This window comes from Myotis brandtii, unplaced genomic scaffold, assembly GCF_000412655.1.
Source record: "Myotis brandtii unplaced genomic scaffold, ASM41265v1 scaffold368, whole genome shotgun sequence".
Classification (NCBI taxonomy): Eukaryota; Metazoa; Chordata; class Mammalia; order Chiroptera; family Vespertilionidae; genus Myotis; species Myotis brandtii.
Window position 1 is genome coordinate 679407 of NW_005364139.1, and position 15336 is coordinate 694742.

Below are 15336 nucleotides of genomic sequence, written 5' to 3' on the forward strand. Positions count from 1 at the left end.
GCGGCCGGGACAAGACGTCGGTACAGCCCCAACAGCCCCCATCGACGACCCCGGGTGGCGCGGAGGAGAAGCCGGGCGGCAAGGAGCGGCAGGATGCCGGGGACAAGGACAAAGAGCAGGAGCTGGTGAGGCGTGGCTCCGGGACCCGGTGCGGGCTGAGTCACGGCGGCTCCGTAGGCCTCGGGCCAGACTCCCAACGGCCCCGCCGTCCCCGGGAGAGGGCGGATGGGGTACCCCCGGCCCCCGACACCCTGCTTCTCTGCCCCGCACCCACAATTCCGCGCTGTTACACCCGCCGCCCTCACTAGCCCTCATCACCGCCTCGTGAGATGGTCCGAGGTGGATGGATCATTGTCATCCCGTGTTTTAAAGGGGCATTCCAGCGGGACTGGTCCAGGAGCCAGGCTGCCTGCCCAACAGGGCTCCCCCTTCCGCGGCCTTTCCTCGCCCACCTGATCTCTCCTGAAGAGGCAGGCTTCCTGGCCACCTGCCCCAGGGGGACGGCGGGGAGGATGTGTGTGGGATTCCTTCTCTTGATGAGCTTCTTCCTCCAACCCTCCAGTCTGAGGAGGACAAACAGCTTCAGGATGAACTGGAGATGCTCGTGGAACGGCTGGGGGTGAGTCACGATATGGCAACATGAGCGGGTGGATGTTTGCAGCTTTCCCACTTGCTTGCTGTACTCCATTCTGAGGCAACACGATGTGAGGCATAGGGAAAGGTGGACCGTGTTAGGATCAGTGTTATGATGATGTTGTGAGGGAGGAATGTAACAAAAGACAGTTGAAGCATTTTGTAGCTTTCTCTCGGGGAGAAGCAATGCGTGAACTTCTTGCCCGGGTCATTTGTCTTTGTGCCAGGCGGTGTGCAGGTGGTTGGGGAATCGCAGTGATTTTCCCAGGGGAGCCGTTAAACACATGCACTGTGACTTCAGGGACGTGCCTCTTGTTTTTTTTGTCTGCCCCTCACATCTCCTGATCAGGAGAAGGACACATCCTTGTACCGGCCAGCCCTGGAGGAACTGCGGAGACAGATTCGTTCTTCTACAACTTCCATGACCTCAGTGCCCAAGCCTCTCAAGTTCCTGCGCCCACACTATGGCAAGCTGAAGGAAATCTATGAGAACATGGCCCCCGGGGAGAATAAGGTAAAACCGTTTCAGAGGCTGGTGGAGGCCTAGTGTAGGAACTCCTTTTCACGAGGAACCATGGCGCTCATGGAGGTCACAGGCAACCTGCTAGACCTGAGACCTGAGCTATCATAGTCAGAATATATAAGCGCTGATTGGAGGATTGCCTTCTCAGAAGATACTGTTTCTGTCATTTATGTCGGACATTGGGATTTTATTATCATGGCCTATTTTACTTGTTTAACCTTAATTTTTTCCTTTCCTTATATCCCATGTACATTCATTTGTTTTATCTTTAAAATAACATCTACCTAGTTCAGTCACTTCTTTGCTTGTTGTAACAACCCTAAACTAGGAAGTCTTCAGCTCTCACCTGAATTACTGGAGCAGCCTCCTAACTGGCCTTCTTCTTTGTATTTTTTACTTCCTACACGGTTTGTCTTTCATACAACAGTCATAGTTGTCTTTCTAGATTGTGAGTCTTTTCTGCTTAAAACCTTTTAGTAGTTTATTATTGTGAATAGAATAAAATTGAGTCCATCTTTCTCCACTCCTTCCTTATCACCATCCTTCAGCCATGTTTGTTTAAAAGGGAAATAGGGTCCTGGTCGGGTGGCTTAGTTGGTTGGTTCCATATGCCAAAAGGTGTGGGTTTAATCCCCGGTCGGGTGTGTATGGGAGGCACTGATCCATGTTTTACATCATTTTTCTCTCTCTCTAAATATCCATAAAAACATATCCTTGGGTGAGGATTAAACAAATAAAAGGGAGATATCAGTACTAACCCTGGAGTTACCATGAGGCTTAACTTAGAAATTAACGTGTAAATTTCTAGAGGTTGGTGCATAGTTAATACTTGATTTTGGGGATAGTGACAAGTGATCTTGATTCCATAGTGTGATACTCCCCTTACCCTGGATTTAACTTAAAGACTGGTTTCTTTAAAGCGTTTTGCTGCTGATATCATCTCTGTTTTGGCGATGACCATGAGTGGAGAGCGTGAGTGTCTCAAATATCGGCTAGTGGGCTCCCAGGAGGAATTGGCATCGTGGGGTCATGAGTATGTCAGGTAAGACCTTTTCTTGGGACTCTGAAGGGGGTTCTGAGACATAATTCTGAGTTCGGTCTTAGAGTATTATCTGTCTTGGAGTACCAGTGTATTGAGTTTCCCAGACACTGAATTCCTTGACCCACAGGGAAGTGCTTCCTATGAAGCTGTGCTCCCTAATGGTCTGGGTCTATCCATTAGGCATCTAGCAGGAGAAGTGGCCAAGGAGTGGCAGGAGCTGGATGACGCGGAGAAAACACAGCGGGAGCCACTGCTGACCCTGGTGAAGGAGATTGTCCCATACAACATGGCCCACAACGCAGAGCATGAGGCCTGCGACCTGCTCATGGAAATTGAGCAGGTGGATATGCTGGAGAAGGACATTGATGAGAATGCATATGCAAAGGTCTGCCTCTATCTCACCAGGTGAGCAAGTGTGGTAGGGAATGATGGCAGGCCTAATGTCCCAGCACTTTTCTCTTCACTGTGCCTCCTCTGCTTTCTCAGAGCATTTGCATCATAGGTAGCATCAAACTGTAGTTAATTTATTGATGTCTGTAAACTACTTGAGGACAGAAACATCATGTCTCCTTAGTAGTCCCAGCTTCTGGCATAGTGCCTGGATAACATATATATAGTATTTAGTATTTATTTTGGGTAAGTGAAGTAAATGGGGTATATGTATGTCTGAAACTTCTGATTCCTTTATTTTTACCTCTGTAGCTGTGTGAATTATGTACCTGAGCCTGAGAACTCTGCCCTACTGCGCTGTGCCTTGGGTGTGTTCCGAAAGTTCAGTCGCTTCCCTGAAGCTCTCAGATTGGCATTGATGCTCAATGACATGGAACTGGTAGAAGACATCTTCACCTCTTGCAAGGATGTGTATGTAGGGAAGAAGTCTGCAGAGGAAGAGATAAGCTCATGGGTGGGAGCTTGTAGTTTCTGGTTAGAGCTTGAGGGGCTGTTCTGTGTCCTTAGTGGGTAGGGACTGAGCAGTTGTGATGGCTCTCTCCCATAGGGTTGTGCAGAAGCAGATGGCATTCATGCTGGGCCGGCATGGGGTGTTTCTGGAGCTGAGTGAAGATGTGGAGGAGTATGAGGACCTGACTGAGATCATGTCCAATGTGCAGCTCAATAGCAACTTCTTGGCATTAGCTCGGGAGGTGAGACTGCCCTTTTCTATCAAAGCTTTCTTGGTTGAGATTCTACCTGACTGTAACTGACTGGACTCCTTGGTTAGAATTTCCATTGAGTGGGATATCAGAAGGGACAGCTAAGGGAGGACTGGGGGAGCAGTTGTGACCCTCTGACTTCTCTTCAGCTGGATATCATGGAGCCCAAGGTGCCTGATGACATCTATAAAACCCACCTGGAGAACAATAGTGAGTAGCTATCTGCATGTGTGTGGGGATTGGAGGATTATTAATTATGCCCCTTGTACTGGGAGTGATAGGTTGACCAAACACATTTATCCTGTAGAGCTCAGAATTCCCACATACCTTTCCTCCAGGTTACTGGTGGGAGCAAAGATAGAGAATCCTAGGGGGCCAGCTCAGAACCAGGTACCAGCTTCCATGTTTCTTTCTTGCCCCACTCTAAACCAACCTTTCTTTCCTCTCCCTCCTGTGCAGGATTTGGGGGCAGTGGCTCTCAAGTGGACTCTGCCCGCATGAACCTGGCCTCTTCTTTTGTGAATGGCTTTGTGAATGCAGCCTTTGGCCAGGATAAGCTGCTGACTGATGATGGCAACAAATGGCTTTACAAGAACAAGGACCATGGTATAATTCTGTTTCTACTTTATCTTTGTGTTGCTTTGGTCATACTTGCCCTCCTAGGTTCATCTGTTACCTGACAAGTGTTCCCCAGTGCAGTTCCTGGGAGAGCTCTTTATAACAGTTTTCTCAGTGTAGGACCATTTTAAGACAGATTTTTTTTCTTGGTATAGGAATGTTGAGTGCAGCTGCGTCCCTTGGCATGATTCTGCTGTGGGATGTGGATGGTGGTCTCACCCAGATTGACAAGTACCTGTACTCTTCTGAGGATTACATCAAGGTTGGTCTGGGCATAGCCCACTAATGGGGACATCCCCCTTCCCTGTTCTAGGGCCCACAGGGCCTCCCTTTCACTGGTAAGTTATCTGGTTTTTAACTCCAGTTTAGGCAGGTGCTGCTCTGAGGCCTGTGTTGCATCTTTGTGATAAGGAAGGTAGAGTAGTCTGAGTGAAGAATCTCTTTGCATTTTTGCAGTCCGGAGCCCTCCTGGCCTGTGGCATTGTGAACTCTGCGGTCCGGAATGAGTGTGACCCTGCTCTGGCACTGCTCTCAGACTACGTTCTCCACAACAGCAACACTATGAGACTTGGTTCTATCTTTGGGTAAGGCTTATTGCTTCTCTTTCTGGTAGTGCTCATCCTGAAATCTCTGTGAAAAAGAGAATTGGTCCTTTTCACCTTTGTATTGCCAAGAACTACCAGTATGCCTGTTGAGTACTTGGCTCTTTGTGACTGTTGAAATGATGAATGAATGACCATTCCTCTTTTTGTTCCTTCCTTGGATGTGTGTTGGGGACTGCATCTCCCTGGCTTTTGCAGGCTAGGCTTGGCCTATGCTGGCTCAAATCGTGAAGATGTTCTAACACTGCTGCTGCCTGTGATGGGAGATTCCAAGTCCAGTATGGAGGTGAATAGAGACTGTTGGTCATTTATGGGAGGTGGGGAAATACTCTGAGTCCTACCACTCTCAGTAATAAATAATGAAAGAAGAAATGGAGTTGGGGCTGGGAGAGTGGGGAATTATATTACTTTCAGTGAAATCCCTTGGAACTGGGATTCTAAGTCCCAGTGGTGTTGCTGCTAGTTCCAGCCCTTGGGATCCATGAGAAGTACCAGACTAGAGTGGCTAGTAACTTAACCCAGTTTGGGTGGGTTATTCTCACTCACTGGTTTAGTTATTGGCCAACCCTAAATTTTCTTACTTGTGCAGAGTTGTTTTAGTGATGGCTAAGTATAGCATAGGCTTTAGCCAGAAAGACCTCAGTTCAAATCTTCCCACCTCTGCTTATCAGCAATGTGATCTTAGACACACAACTTAACCTCTTTTGGCTTCATTTTCCTCACCAATAAAAGAGGAATAACAGTAGGAACTGTTTCATGGATTGTTGTGATTAAATGTTAATGGTATGCAAAGCTGGTGGCATAGTGGCTGACATAGCAAGTATTCAGTGAATTATTGCTACTGTTGTTATTTTGACCTACCATCAGAAAGGGATTTTTACCTAGTGCAGTTACGGTAGGTTGTAGGGATTCGCTGTCTGGAGTCAAGATAGGTAAACAACTATTTTAATAACTTATGTGCAATACTGACTTTCCTGTTTCTAGGTGGCAGGTGTGACAGCTCTAGCCTGTGGAATGATAGCAGTGGGATCCTGCAATGGTGATGTCACTTCCACTATCCTTCAGACCATCATGGAGAAGTCAGAGACTGAGCTCAAGGACACTTATGCCCGTTGGCTTCCTCTTGGATTGGGCCTCAATCACCTGGGTGAGGGGATGTCTCTCTATTTGGGCAAAAGGCTGACAATAAATGGATACAACAGGGACAGTTTATGTGTCAGGCTGTGGTGTATGGAAGCAAGTGTCTTCTGACCCCTTGAATCTGTCCTGTAGGGAAGGGAGAAGCCATTGAAGCAATCCTGGCTGCGCTGGAGGTTGTGTCAGAGCCATTCCGCAGCTTTGCCAACACACTGGTGGATGTGTGTGCCTATGCAGGTGTGTGTCTTTGTGCTTCCCAGTGACTCCATTTCTCTCCTGGACCTTTTTCCAGATTGTTTCTCCTGGCTCAGTCATTCGGATCTGTATTAGATTGGTTAGCTTCTCCTATTCTTGGCGTAAGCTTTTCCTTGGAACCTTTTCATTTCTACCCTTCCTCACTCTTACCATCCTGCTACAGGCTCTGGGAATGTACTGAAGGTGCAGCAACTGCTCCACATTTGTAGTGAACACTTTGACTCCAAGGAAAAGGAGGAAGACAAAGACAAGAAGGAAAAGAAGGACAAGGACAAGAAGGAAGCTCCCGCTGACATGGGAGCACATCAGGTGCTGTGGGCAGCTAGGCCCTCTCTGAGTGAGCTCTGAGGGAAGAGAAGTTTGTAGGGTGGAGGGCAGAGCTGGTTTGGGTTGGCTTCTGAACCCCTCTGAGTATGGCTGTGTATTGACATAGCACATGGCTGGGTTTCATACATGAGGGGGAAGCGTGTGCTCCACAGGACAGCTTTTTCTTTTCAGGCAGGACTCCAGTCAAAGGAGAGTTTTTTGTTGCCTGAGCTTACTGGGTTCTGCTGCCTCTTCAATTGCAGGGAGTGGCTGTGCTGGGGATTGCCCTTATTGCTATGGGGGAGGAGATTGGTGCGGAGATGGCACTGCGAACCTTTGGCCACCTGGTGAGTATCGCACAGAGACGATGAGAATATACTGATTTTGATGCCTGGGGTTCCCTAGAGGAAACTTTCCTGACGGGTTTTCATGGTTGAGAAATGTTTTTTCTGTGCCCTTTCTATAAAACTTGTTTAAAGCCGCTTTTACCTATTAGTCTGTTCCTGTAACAAAGCTTATTTTTACTATTTTCTGTGATGCTCCTTTTATTTTCGTTTATTACCAGTTGAGATATGGGGAGCCCACACTCCGACGGGCTGTGCCTTTAGCACTGGCCTTAATTTCTGTTTCAAATCCACGACTCAACATCCTGGATACTCTAAGCAAATTTTCTCATGATGCTGACCCAGAAGTTTCCTATAACTCCATCTTTGCCATGGGCATGGTGGGCAGTGGTGAGTATCAGAAAAAGATCATAAGCAGCTTGGGGGAAGGTTTGAGGACCTTTTTTTTCAATACTCTGTGATGCTTAACATTTCCAGGTACCAATAATGCCCGTCTGGCTGCGATGCTGCGCCAGTTAGCCCAGTATCATGCCAAGGACCCCAACAACCTCTTCATGGTGCGCTTGGCACAGGTAAATAATAGAATTGTGTTCCTTAGAGTTTGCTAAGGGACATATCTCTGGGGATGGGAGACATGTAGTGACATGAAGGGGACTTTGAATTCAGTCTGGAGGGAGGATGTGAGTGAGTTGGATTTCTGTGTAGCTAAGTTAGGTGATGTCTTTTCAGATGTGACTCTTCACCTCTACTTTCTGTATTTTTCAGGGCCTGACGCATTTAGGGAAGGGCACACTCACCCTCTGCCCCTACCACAGTGACCGGCAGCTTATGAGTCAAGTGGCTGTGGCTGGGCTGCTCACTGTGCTTGTCTCTTTCCTGGATGTCCGCAACAGTGAGTTCCTGTCAGGAATCTTATATGGTGGCACCTGGTGCCCTGTCTCCATCCCTACCAGGGCCATCTTGATCATTTATGAGCAAGGCTTTGAGTTACCTCTGTACCACTCTAAAAGTTTTTAGGGCCTGTGACGGACCTCATGAAACTTTTATCTCCCACACTTTTTTTTAAAATCCTCACTCAATGATTTTTAAAATGTATATATTTTTATTGATTTCAGAGAAGAAGGGAGAGGGAGAGAAACTTCAACAATGAGAGAGAATTATTGATCGGCTGCCTCCTGCACGCCCCCACTGGGGATTGAGCCTACAACCTGGGCATGTGCCCTGACTGAGAATCGAATTGTAACCTCCTGGCTCATAGGTAAAATGCTCAACCACTGAGCCACGCCGGCTGGGCACCCAAGGATATTTTAAAAAAGATATTTCATTGATTTTTCACAGAGAGGAAGGGAGAGGGATAGAGAGTTAGAAACATCGATAAGAGAGAAACATCAATCAGCTGCCTCCTGCACACCTCCTACTGGGGATGTGCCCGCAACCAAGGTACATGCCCTTGACCGGAATCGAACCTGGGACCCTTCAGTCCCCAGGCCGACTCTCTATCCACTGAGCCAAACCGGTTAGGGCAAGGATATTTTTTTCCATTGATTTCCAGAGAGAGTGGCGGGGAGGCGGGGGGAGAAAAACAGTGTGAGAGAGCCACATTGATTGGTTGTCTCCCACATTTGCCTCTACTGGGGCTGGGGAACCTGCAACCAAGGTACGTGCCCTTGACCGGGAATCAAACCCGCAACCCTTCCATCCAGGTCCAATGCTGTAACCACTGAGCACCGGTCAGAGCAAAGCTAGCATACTTTTTTTTTTTAAATGTATTTTATTGATTTTTTACAGAGAGGAAGGGAGAGGGATAGAGATTTAGAAACATCGATGAGAGAGAAACATCGATCAGCTGCCTCTTGCACACTCCCTACTGGGTATGTGCCCACAACCAAGGTACATGCCCTTGACCAGAATCGAACCTGGGACCCTTGAGTCCGCAGGTCAACGCTCTATCCACTGAGCCAAACCGTTCAGGGCTCTAGCATACTTTTGATCTGGCCCAAAGATATTTTCTTTTGAGAAAGGAGAACTGAGTCCAGTTTCTGCTCCTGAGTGCCTGGGGGAAAGTGATTATCAAGTTTGAGGGCTGTGAGCAGAGTAAGGTGGGGGCATCTCTGGTTTATAGTAGGTTATATGAGGAGAGGAATGTGGGTTCAGCTATATAACGGGTTAAAGAGTCAGGGCTGGAGTGGGGTCCCTAGGTTCAGATCAGGCTTGTCCTAATGTCTCTAACTATGTTTGTCATGTGTTCTTCCCTCAGTCATCCTAGGCAAATCTCACTATGTATTGTATGGGCTGGTGGCTGCCATGCAGCCCCGAATGCTGGTTACATTTGATGAGGAGTTGCGACCATTGCCAGTGTCTGTCCGTGTGGGCCAGGTGAGGGGTTAAGTGGAGGGGAGGGCTCAGACTGTATTCTATAACTTGGAGAATGCACATGTACCTGCTTCTCTAAAACTGGTATGGGCTCTGGGTTGTTGCTGCATTGCTATCCGGGGTCCCTTCATCTCAAATTTTCTCACCCTACAGGCAGTGGATGTGGTGGGCCAGGCTGGCAAACCTAAGGCTATCACAGGGTTCCAGACACACACAACCCCAGTGTTGTTGGCCCACGGGGAGCGGGCAGAATTGGCCACTGAGGAATATCTTCCTGTTACCCCCATTCTGGAAGGTTTCGTTATCCTTCGGAAGAACCCCAACTATGACCTCTAAGTGGCCACCAAAGGCTCTGAGCTGCAGCTGATCTGTTAGTGGGCCATGCTCCCTGTGCCAGAGGTGGACACTGCTCCAGACCTTTGGTGGAGTTGATACCTCCTGTTCTTTTGTTACTGAGTGAGATCACTTTGTTGAATAAAGACCTTTATCCCCAAGGTCCCTTTCTGTCTGTTTTCTGGGGTATGGTGGACAGAGGCCAGATTGGGGTGGGAAGTAGATGTGAGCCAGTATTGTTTGCAGCAACTCTGAGCCTTGGCTAGCAGCCCTGAATGGAAAGAACTAAACCCTTTTTCCTTCTCTCTTTCCTAATCATCTTAAGACAGTGGTTCATCTTCAAATCCTTGAGATGCTGATAAATGTAATGGACCTTCTTTCTAGGAGATGCATATACACAAATTTTTATACAAACTCTTACAAATAACTTTGTGAGGGCTTTGTGGACCCATACACCTCCTACCCCAACCCTGTCAATGCACACCCATCTCAAGCCCATCATTCCCTGACTTTGGACTAAACTAAGGATCCCTGCTCTAAGAGGCAGCAGAATTAGCCCCACTCTTTATAATTTGACTTTTGTGTTGATGTATGAAAAGGACATCTTTAGCTTCTATGACCCTCTGTCACTCTTGGGAGGCTGCTGTTTGAGAAATTTGATCATGTTAACATCTGTTGGGCTGTCCTTTCAGAAACAGTATAAGAAACTTGACCCTGACCTTCCCTTTGTGTAGCAATGGGAAAGAGAAATGGCCTCCTTCCTGGGATGTAATCACTCTTGATCTGCAATACTTCTTGTGGGGCTGGTAGGAGTATAGCTGCACTGACTATTGGGGCCTGGGCCTCTGTGGATGCAGTAGAGAACATGTGGCCCTGGCAGTAATTGCTAGCATTTTACCCAATACTTACTATGGGATTAACCTCTGAACAGTGACTGGCACTTAATAGGTCTATAAATGTTGAAAGAATAATTCTACATACTCTGAGACCTCACAACAACTTTGAGAGAGGTATTACTCCTGTATTTTGGTGAGGAATGTAAAGTAGAGATTCAGTAACTTATTCAAGGTCATGTAGTAAGTGGTGGAGTCAGGATTGGAATCTAAATCCATCTGACTCCAAAACCCGTGCCTGTAAATTCACTATATTAACCTGTCTATGTAGCTTTGGAGACTTGTGGACCCCATTGTAGTCCAAGCTCTTGGCTAGCTGGAGAAGCAGCAACTTTGGACTGAGTGTCTCCATTGTCTTCTCTGCTTTCACTTGGCAGCCTGTATAAAGCCTGTATAAGAGATTAAAGCACTGACCTTGGGAGAGCTGACCTGTCAAACCCCTTTCATGAGACCTGTTGTAGTCTGAGCAAATCAGCATGACTGATGAGCCTGTTATCTGTATAAGGGGGATATAGTAATTGCCTTACCTGGTATCCAATGGTGGTGATGTTAAAATAAATTAGAAACTGAAAACAAAAGGATAATTCCCTCCCAAATCAAGGATTACGCTTTAGAGTAGGAAAGTTTCATGGTGGCTCTTAATCTTTTAACATTCAATTGTTCATTCAGCAAGAAATAATCAATGGAGCCTTATTCTGCATTAGTTATTTTAGTTTGTGGGGATGCAAAACTTGGGGGAAAAAATCCTATCCTCAAAAAGCTTACGTAATGGAAAGAAAACAATTGTGATCAATACTGTACTAGGTTGTGAACAAGTTACCCTGATAGCATTGAAATAGGGCCTAGGTGCCTGGATAAGAGGGATTTTGAGGAAACAGAATTGGAAGAAGATGAGTTTGTCCAGAGGAAAAGAGGGTAGGATATAGCTAAAGGAGTAGCAAAAGCAGAGAGGTGAAAAAGCTATTTGTTTTCAGAAACCATGGATAAGTGAGTGGAGCCAGGGAAAGTGTGGTTGGAGGTACAGTTCTAAGCCTTCTCTGATCAGGTTTAGAAGAGCTTTACTGTGCTAAGAAATTGCACATGTACCTGGGCTCTGGGTTGTTGCGATATCTCAATCACTGAATAAGAGCAGGAAAGTGACATGATCAGCTAGCTATCTGGGTGGGAAAGTGTAACATGGAGGCTCAGAGACCATACAAGTGAAATGAATGCCTAAATTGGGGCAGTCAAAATGGGGAGATGGGGGAGAGCGGAAGAAAGATTAAAAAAAAAAAAAAAGAATGCTTTTATTGATTTTAGAGAGAGAGGAAGGGAGAGGGAGAAATAGAAACATAACTCCTGCATGCCCCCTACTGAGGATTGAGTCCGCAACCTGGGCATGTGTCCTGACCTGGAATTGAACTGGCGACCTCTTGGTGCATGGGACAACGCTCAACCAAATGAGCCACACTGCCTGGGCAAAGAAAGATTTAAAAAATATATATATATTTTATTGATTTCTTACAGAGAGGAAGGGAGAGGGATAGAGAGTTAGAAACATTGATGAGAGAAACATCGACCAACTGCCTCCTGCACACTCCCTACTGGGGATGTGCCCACAACCAAGGTACATGCCCTTGACTGGAATCGAACCTGGGACCCTTGAGTCCGCAGGCCGACGCTCCTATCCACTGAGCCAAACCAGTTAGGGCCAAAGAAAGATTTTTTTAAAAGAAAATCAACAAGACTGGATTTTGATCCAAACACCAGTAGGACCTGGTGTCTGATTAGATGGAGTATGTGGATGGGAAGGAATGTAGGATGAATCCCAGATTTTTTGGTTGGGCAGTGTTTAATACAATACATGAGCAACAACATGTTTAGGGTCGAGGTGGAGGACTCTATTGAGTAGGGAAAGATGACAAATTTCTATCTGGGCATACACAATTTGAGATGCCTGTGGGATGATTAAGTGAATATATCTTTTTAAAAAAACATTTTTATTTATTTCAGAGAGGAAGGGAGGAGAGAGAAACATCAATGATGAGAGAGAATATTGATGGGCTGTCTCCTGAATGTTCCTTACTGGGGATTGAGCCTGCAACCTGGGCATGTGCCCTTGGCCAGAATTGAACCCGGGACCCTTCAGTCCACAGGCCGATGCTCTATCCACTTAGCCAAACCAGCTAGGGCAGGTGAATATATCTTTTAGAGTCACAGTTCAATTCCCGGTTGGGGCAAGTGCCTGGGTTGCGGGCTCAAGCATTTATGTCTGGGGTTCCCTAGACATAATAATAGACAAACATGTAAATTGACCGTCCCTCCGCTATGCTCACCAGCCAATCAGGAGTATGCAAATTAACCCAACAAAGATGGTTAATATGCATACGTAGGTGCGAAGCGGTGGAGCGAAGACTGAAGGCTCCGGCCAGAGCGAAGGCCTGGGTCCTAGGTGCCGGAGGAAAACCGGTGCTGGCAGCCAGGGGAAGGGAAGGCCTATTGCACAAATCTCTTCGTGCAACGGGTCTCTAGTATATATATATTTTAAAGATCTCTTTTAGGTAGAATCTTGTTCTAACTGGAGTTCAAGAGTGGATTCTAAGGTAGGAATGGAATGACATGTAGGTAGTAATTGATTTCTTAAATTGAATCTTTATTGTTCAAAGTATTACATATGTTCCCTTTTTTCCCCTTCTAGCATGCCCCTGACCAAGGCCTTCACCATCCTATTGTCTGTGTCCATAGGTTAGGCATACAAATTATTTGGTTGATCATTTCCCACCCACACTCTCCTGCCTTCCCTCAGATTCCACAGCCTGTTCTATGCTGCCTTTTTTTTGTTGTTGTTAATCTTCACTTGAGGATATTTTTTTGTTGTTGTTATTGTTAATCCTCACCCGAGGATATTTTTTCCATTGATCTTTTTTATTTTTTAAAAAATATATTTTATTGATTTTTTACAGAGAGGAAGGGAGAGACATAGAGAGTTACAAACATCGATGAGAGAGAAACATCGATCAGCTGCCTCCTGCACATCTCCTACTGGGGATGTGCCCGCAACCAAGGTACATGCCCTTGACCGGAATCGAACCTGGGACCCTTCAGTCCCCAGGCCGACGCTCCATCCACTGAGCCAAACCGGTTTCAGCACCATTGATCTTTTTTAAAGAGAGAGTGGAAGGGAGGGAGGGAGGGGGAGAGAGACAGAGAGAAACATCGATGTGAGAGAGAAGCATTGATCGGGTTGTCTCCCATATGTGTCCTGACCAAAAATCAAACCTGAAATCTTTTGGTGTATAGGATGACACTCCAACCAACTGAGCCACCCCATCCAGGCTAATTTTCTTAGTTTGCTCAGGGACAAAGAGAAATGAGAAGAGTAGAGTAGGGAGCCCTATGTGATTAAGTCATAGCACTTAAATCAATGAATACTCCAGATCTAGATTGGTATTTTCATTCTCACTGTAGTTTTTCTTCTATGTATCTATTTTGTTCTCCTACCTTTGGAGCTTCAGGTCCTCATATATAATGGGAATGATAATACAATCCATTCTGTAGGCAATTGTGAGGATTGAGGTCACATAAGTCATACATATTAAGTGGCCAGTTCATCATTTGGTGCTGAGATACTTTTTCTTTTGAGATTATGTGTACACACAGGGAGAAGGGAGTGAACAAAAACCTATGTACTGTTTTAAGCACTTTTTAAAAAATATATTTTTAGTGGTTTCAGAGAGAAAGGGAGAGGGAGAGAGAGATAGAAACATCAAAGAGAATCACTGATCAGTTGCTTCTTTGCATGCCCCACACTGGGGATTGAGCCCTCAACCCCGCCGGACCTGGAATCAAAACCATGACCTGGTTCATAAGTCAATGCACAACAACTGAGCCATGCAGGCTGGGTTTAAGCACTTTCACATGAATTAACTCCTTTAATCCTCACAATCCACATTATCATTGTGAGATTAAAAGCATAGCAGTTAAAAGCTTAGACTTGATCCAGACTGCCTGGTTTCAAATCTTACCATTTTATAACTGTACTAGAGGCCTGGTACATGAAACTCGTGCATGGGTAGGGTCTCTAGGCTTGGCTGGGGATCAGGGCCAATCGGGGCCTTTGGGCTGCTGTCCGGGACCTTCCTTCATTCCGCGCTGCCCCCCAGTGGTCAGCGCACATCATAGCGAGCGATTGAACTCCAAGGGGACAATTTGCATATTAGGCTTATATATATAAAGTAGGTATATTGCCAGGTATTAAGTAGGAGAATTTGGATTAAAACCCAGGCTACCTACCTGACTCCTGGTATGTGGATTTGGCTTTAGTATGGTCCCTTCTGGGGTCTCAATTCTTTTGACTGCTGGGCAGTGGTTTTGGGGTTACTTCTTCCATCATTCTGAATTTCCCATGATTGATTTTTACTCTCTGACAGTTGCTGAACTTTGTGAAAGACATATCCCTTATACTAATTTCATAGTTAGAATGTTGCAATTCTTTTAACATAGCACTCAGTTTATATATTTTTAAATTTTAAATTATTTAGATAGACTTTTTTTGGAGAGAGGAAGGGGTGAGAGAGAGGAGAGAGAGCAAGACAGACAGACATCAATTTGTTGTTCCCCTTATTTTATCATTTATTGTTTTTTTTAAATTTTATATTCATTTATCTTTATTTTCTAAAGTTTTTAAATGAACATACATTACTAATGTAAAAAACAGTTTCTAAAACATTGGTTGATTCTTCTATGTGCCCTGAACAGATCAAACCCGCAACCTTGGTGTATCCAGACCACGCTCTAACCAACTGAGATACCCAGCCAGGGCATAACATTCAATGATCTAACCTACATCATTTTCAAAGGCTGTATAGTTCATATTTCTTTTTGTATTTTTATAGAACATTTTATATTCTATTTGTACCATGACTTACTTAGGCAAGACTGAGTCTTTGATTTCAGTATTCTCGACCCCTAGCTAGCACTTTGCCTATGCACTCAATAAATGCTGGCTCAAAGTATGAATGAAGCTAAGGACTGCGAACACAGACTCAGAGTTGGAGGGTCGGTCTGGAGTTCTAAAGTTCGGGAGGGGACACGGGGGCGGGCCGTGGCTGTCACATGACGAGGCGGAGCAAATCCCATGTGCTCGG

General features: G+C 45.8%; 1 protein-coding gene across 1 annotated transcript in view; it reads left to right on the forward strand.

Moving 5' to 3' along the window:
• Window positions 1-9478, forward strand: part of PSMD2 (proteasome 26S subunit, non-ATPase 2) — a 27627-nt gene extending 18149 nt beyond the window's left edge. Inside the window, exons 3-23 of the mRNA XM_005872135.2 lie at window positions 1-125; window positions 563-619; window positions 983-1147; window positions 2077-2198; window positions 2379-2603; window positions 2901-3059; window positions 3196-3340; window positions 3499-3559; window positions 3809-3955; window positions 4123-4229; window positions 4424-4551; window positions 4768-4855; window positions 5554-5716; window positions 5842-5943; window positions 6125-6270; window positions 6531-6614; window positions 6833-7001; window positions 7089-7183; window positions 7377-7503; window positions 8869-8987; window positions 9138-9478. Coding sequence (XP_005872197.1) covers window positions 1-125; window positions 563-619; window positions 983-1147; window positions 2077-2198; window positions 2379-2603; window positions 2901-3059; window positions 3196-3340; window positions 3499-3559; window positions 3809-3955; window positions 4123-4229; window positions 4424-4551; window positions 4768-4855; window positions 5554-5716; window positions 5842-5943; window positions 6125-6270; window positions 6531-6614; window positions 6833-7001; window positions 7089-7183; window positions 7377-7503; window positions 8869-8987; window positions 9138-9320 — 2717 coding nt within the window. The 3' untranslated portion in view covers window positions 9321-9478. The remainder of the gene's footprint in view (window positions 126-562; window positions 620-982; window positions 1148-2076; window positions 2199-2378; window positions 2604-2900; window positions 3060-3195; window positions 3341-3498; window positions 3560-3808; window positions 3956-4122; window positions 4230-4423; window positions 4552-4767; window positions 4856-5553; window positions 5717-5841; window positions 5944-6124; window positions 6271-6530; window positions 6615-6832; window positions 7002-7088; window positions 7184-7376; window positions 7504-8868; window positions 8988-9137) is intronic.
• The last annotated feature ends 5858 nt before the right edge of the window (window positions 9479-15336 follow it).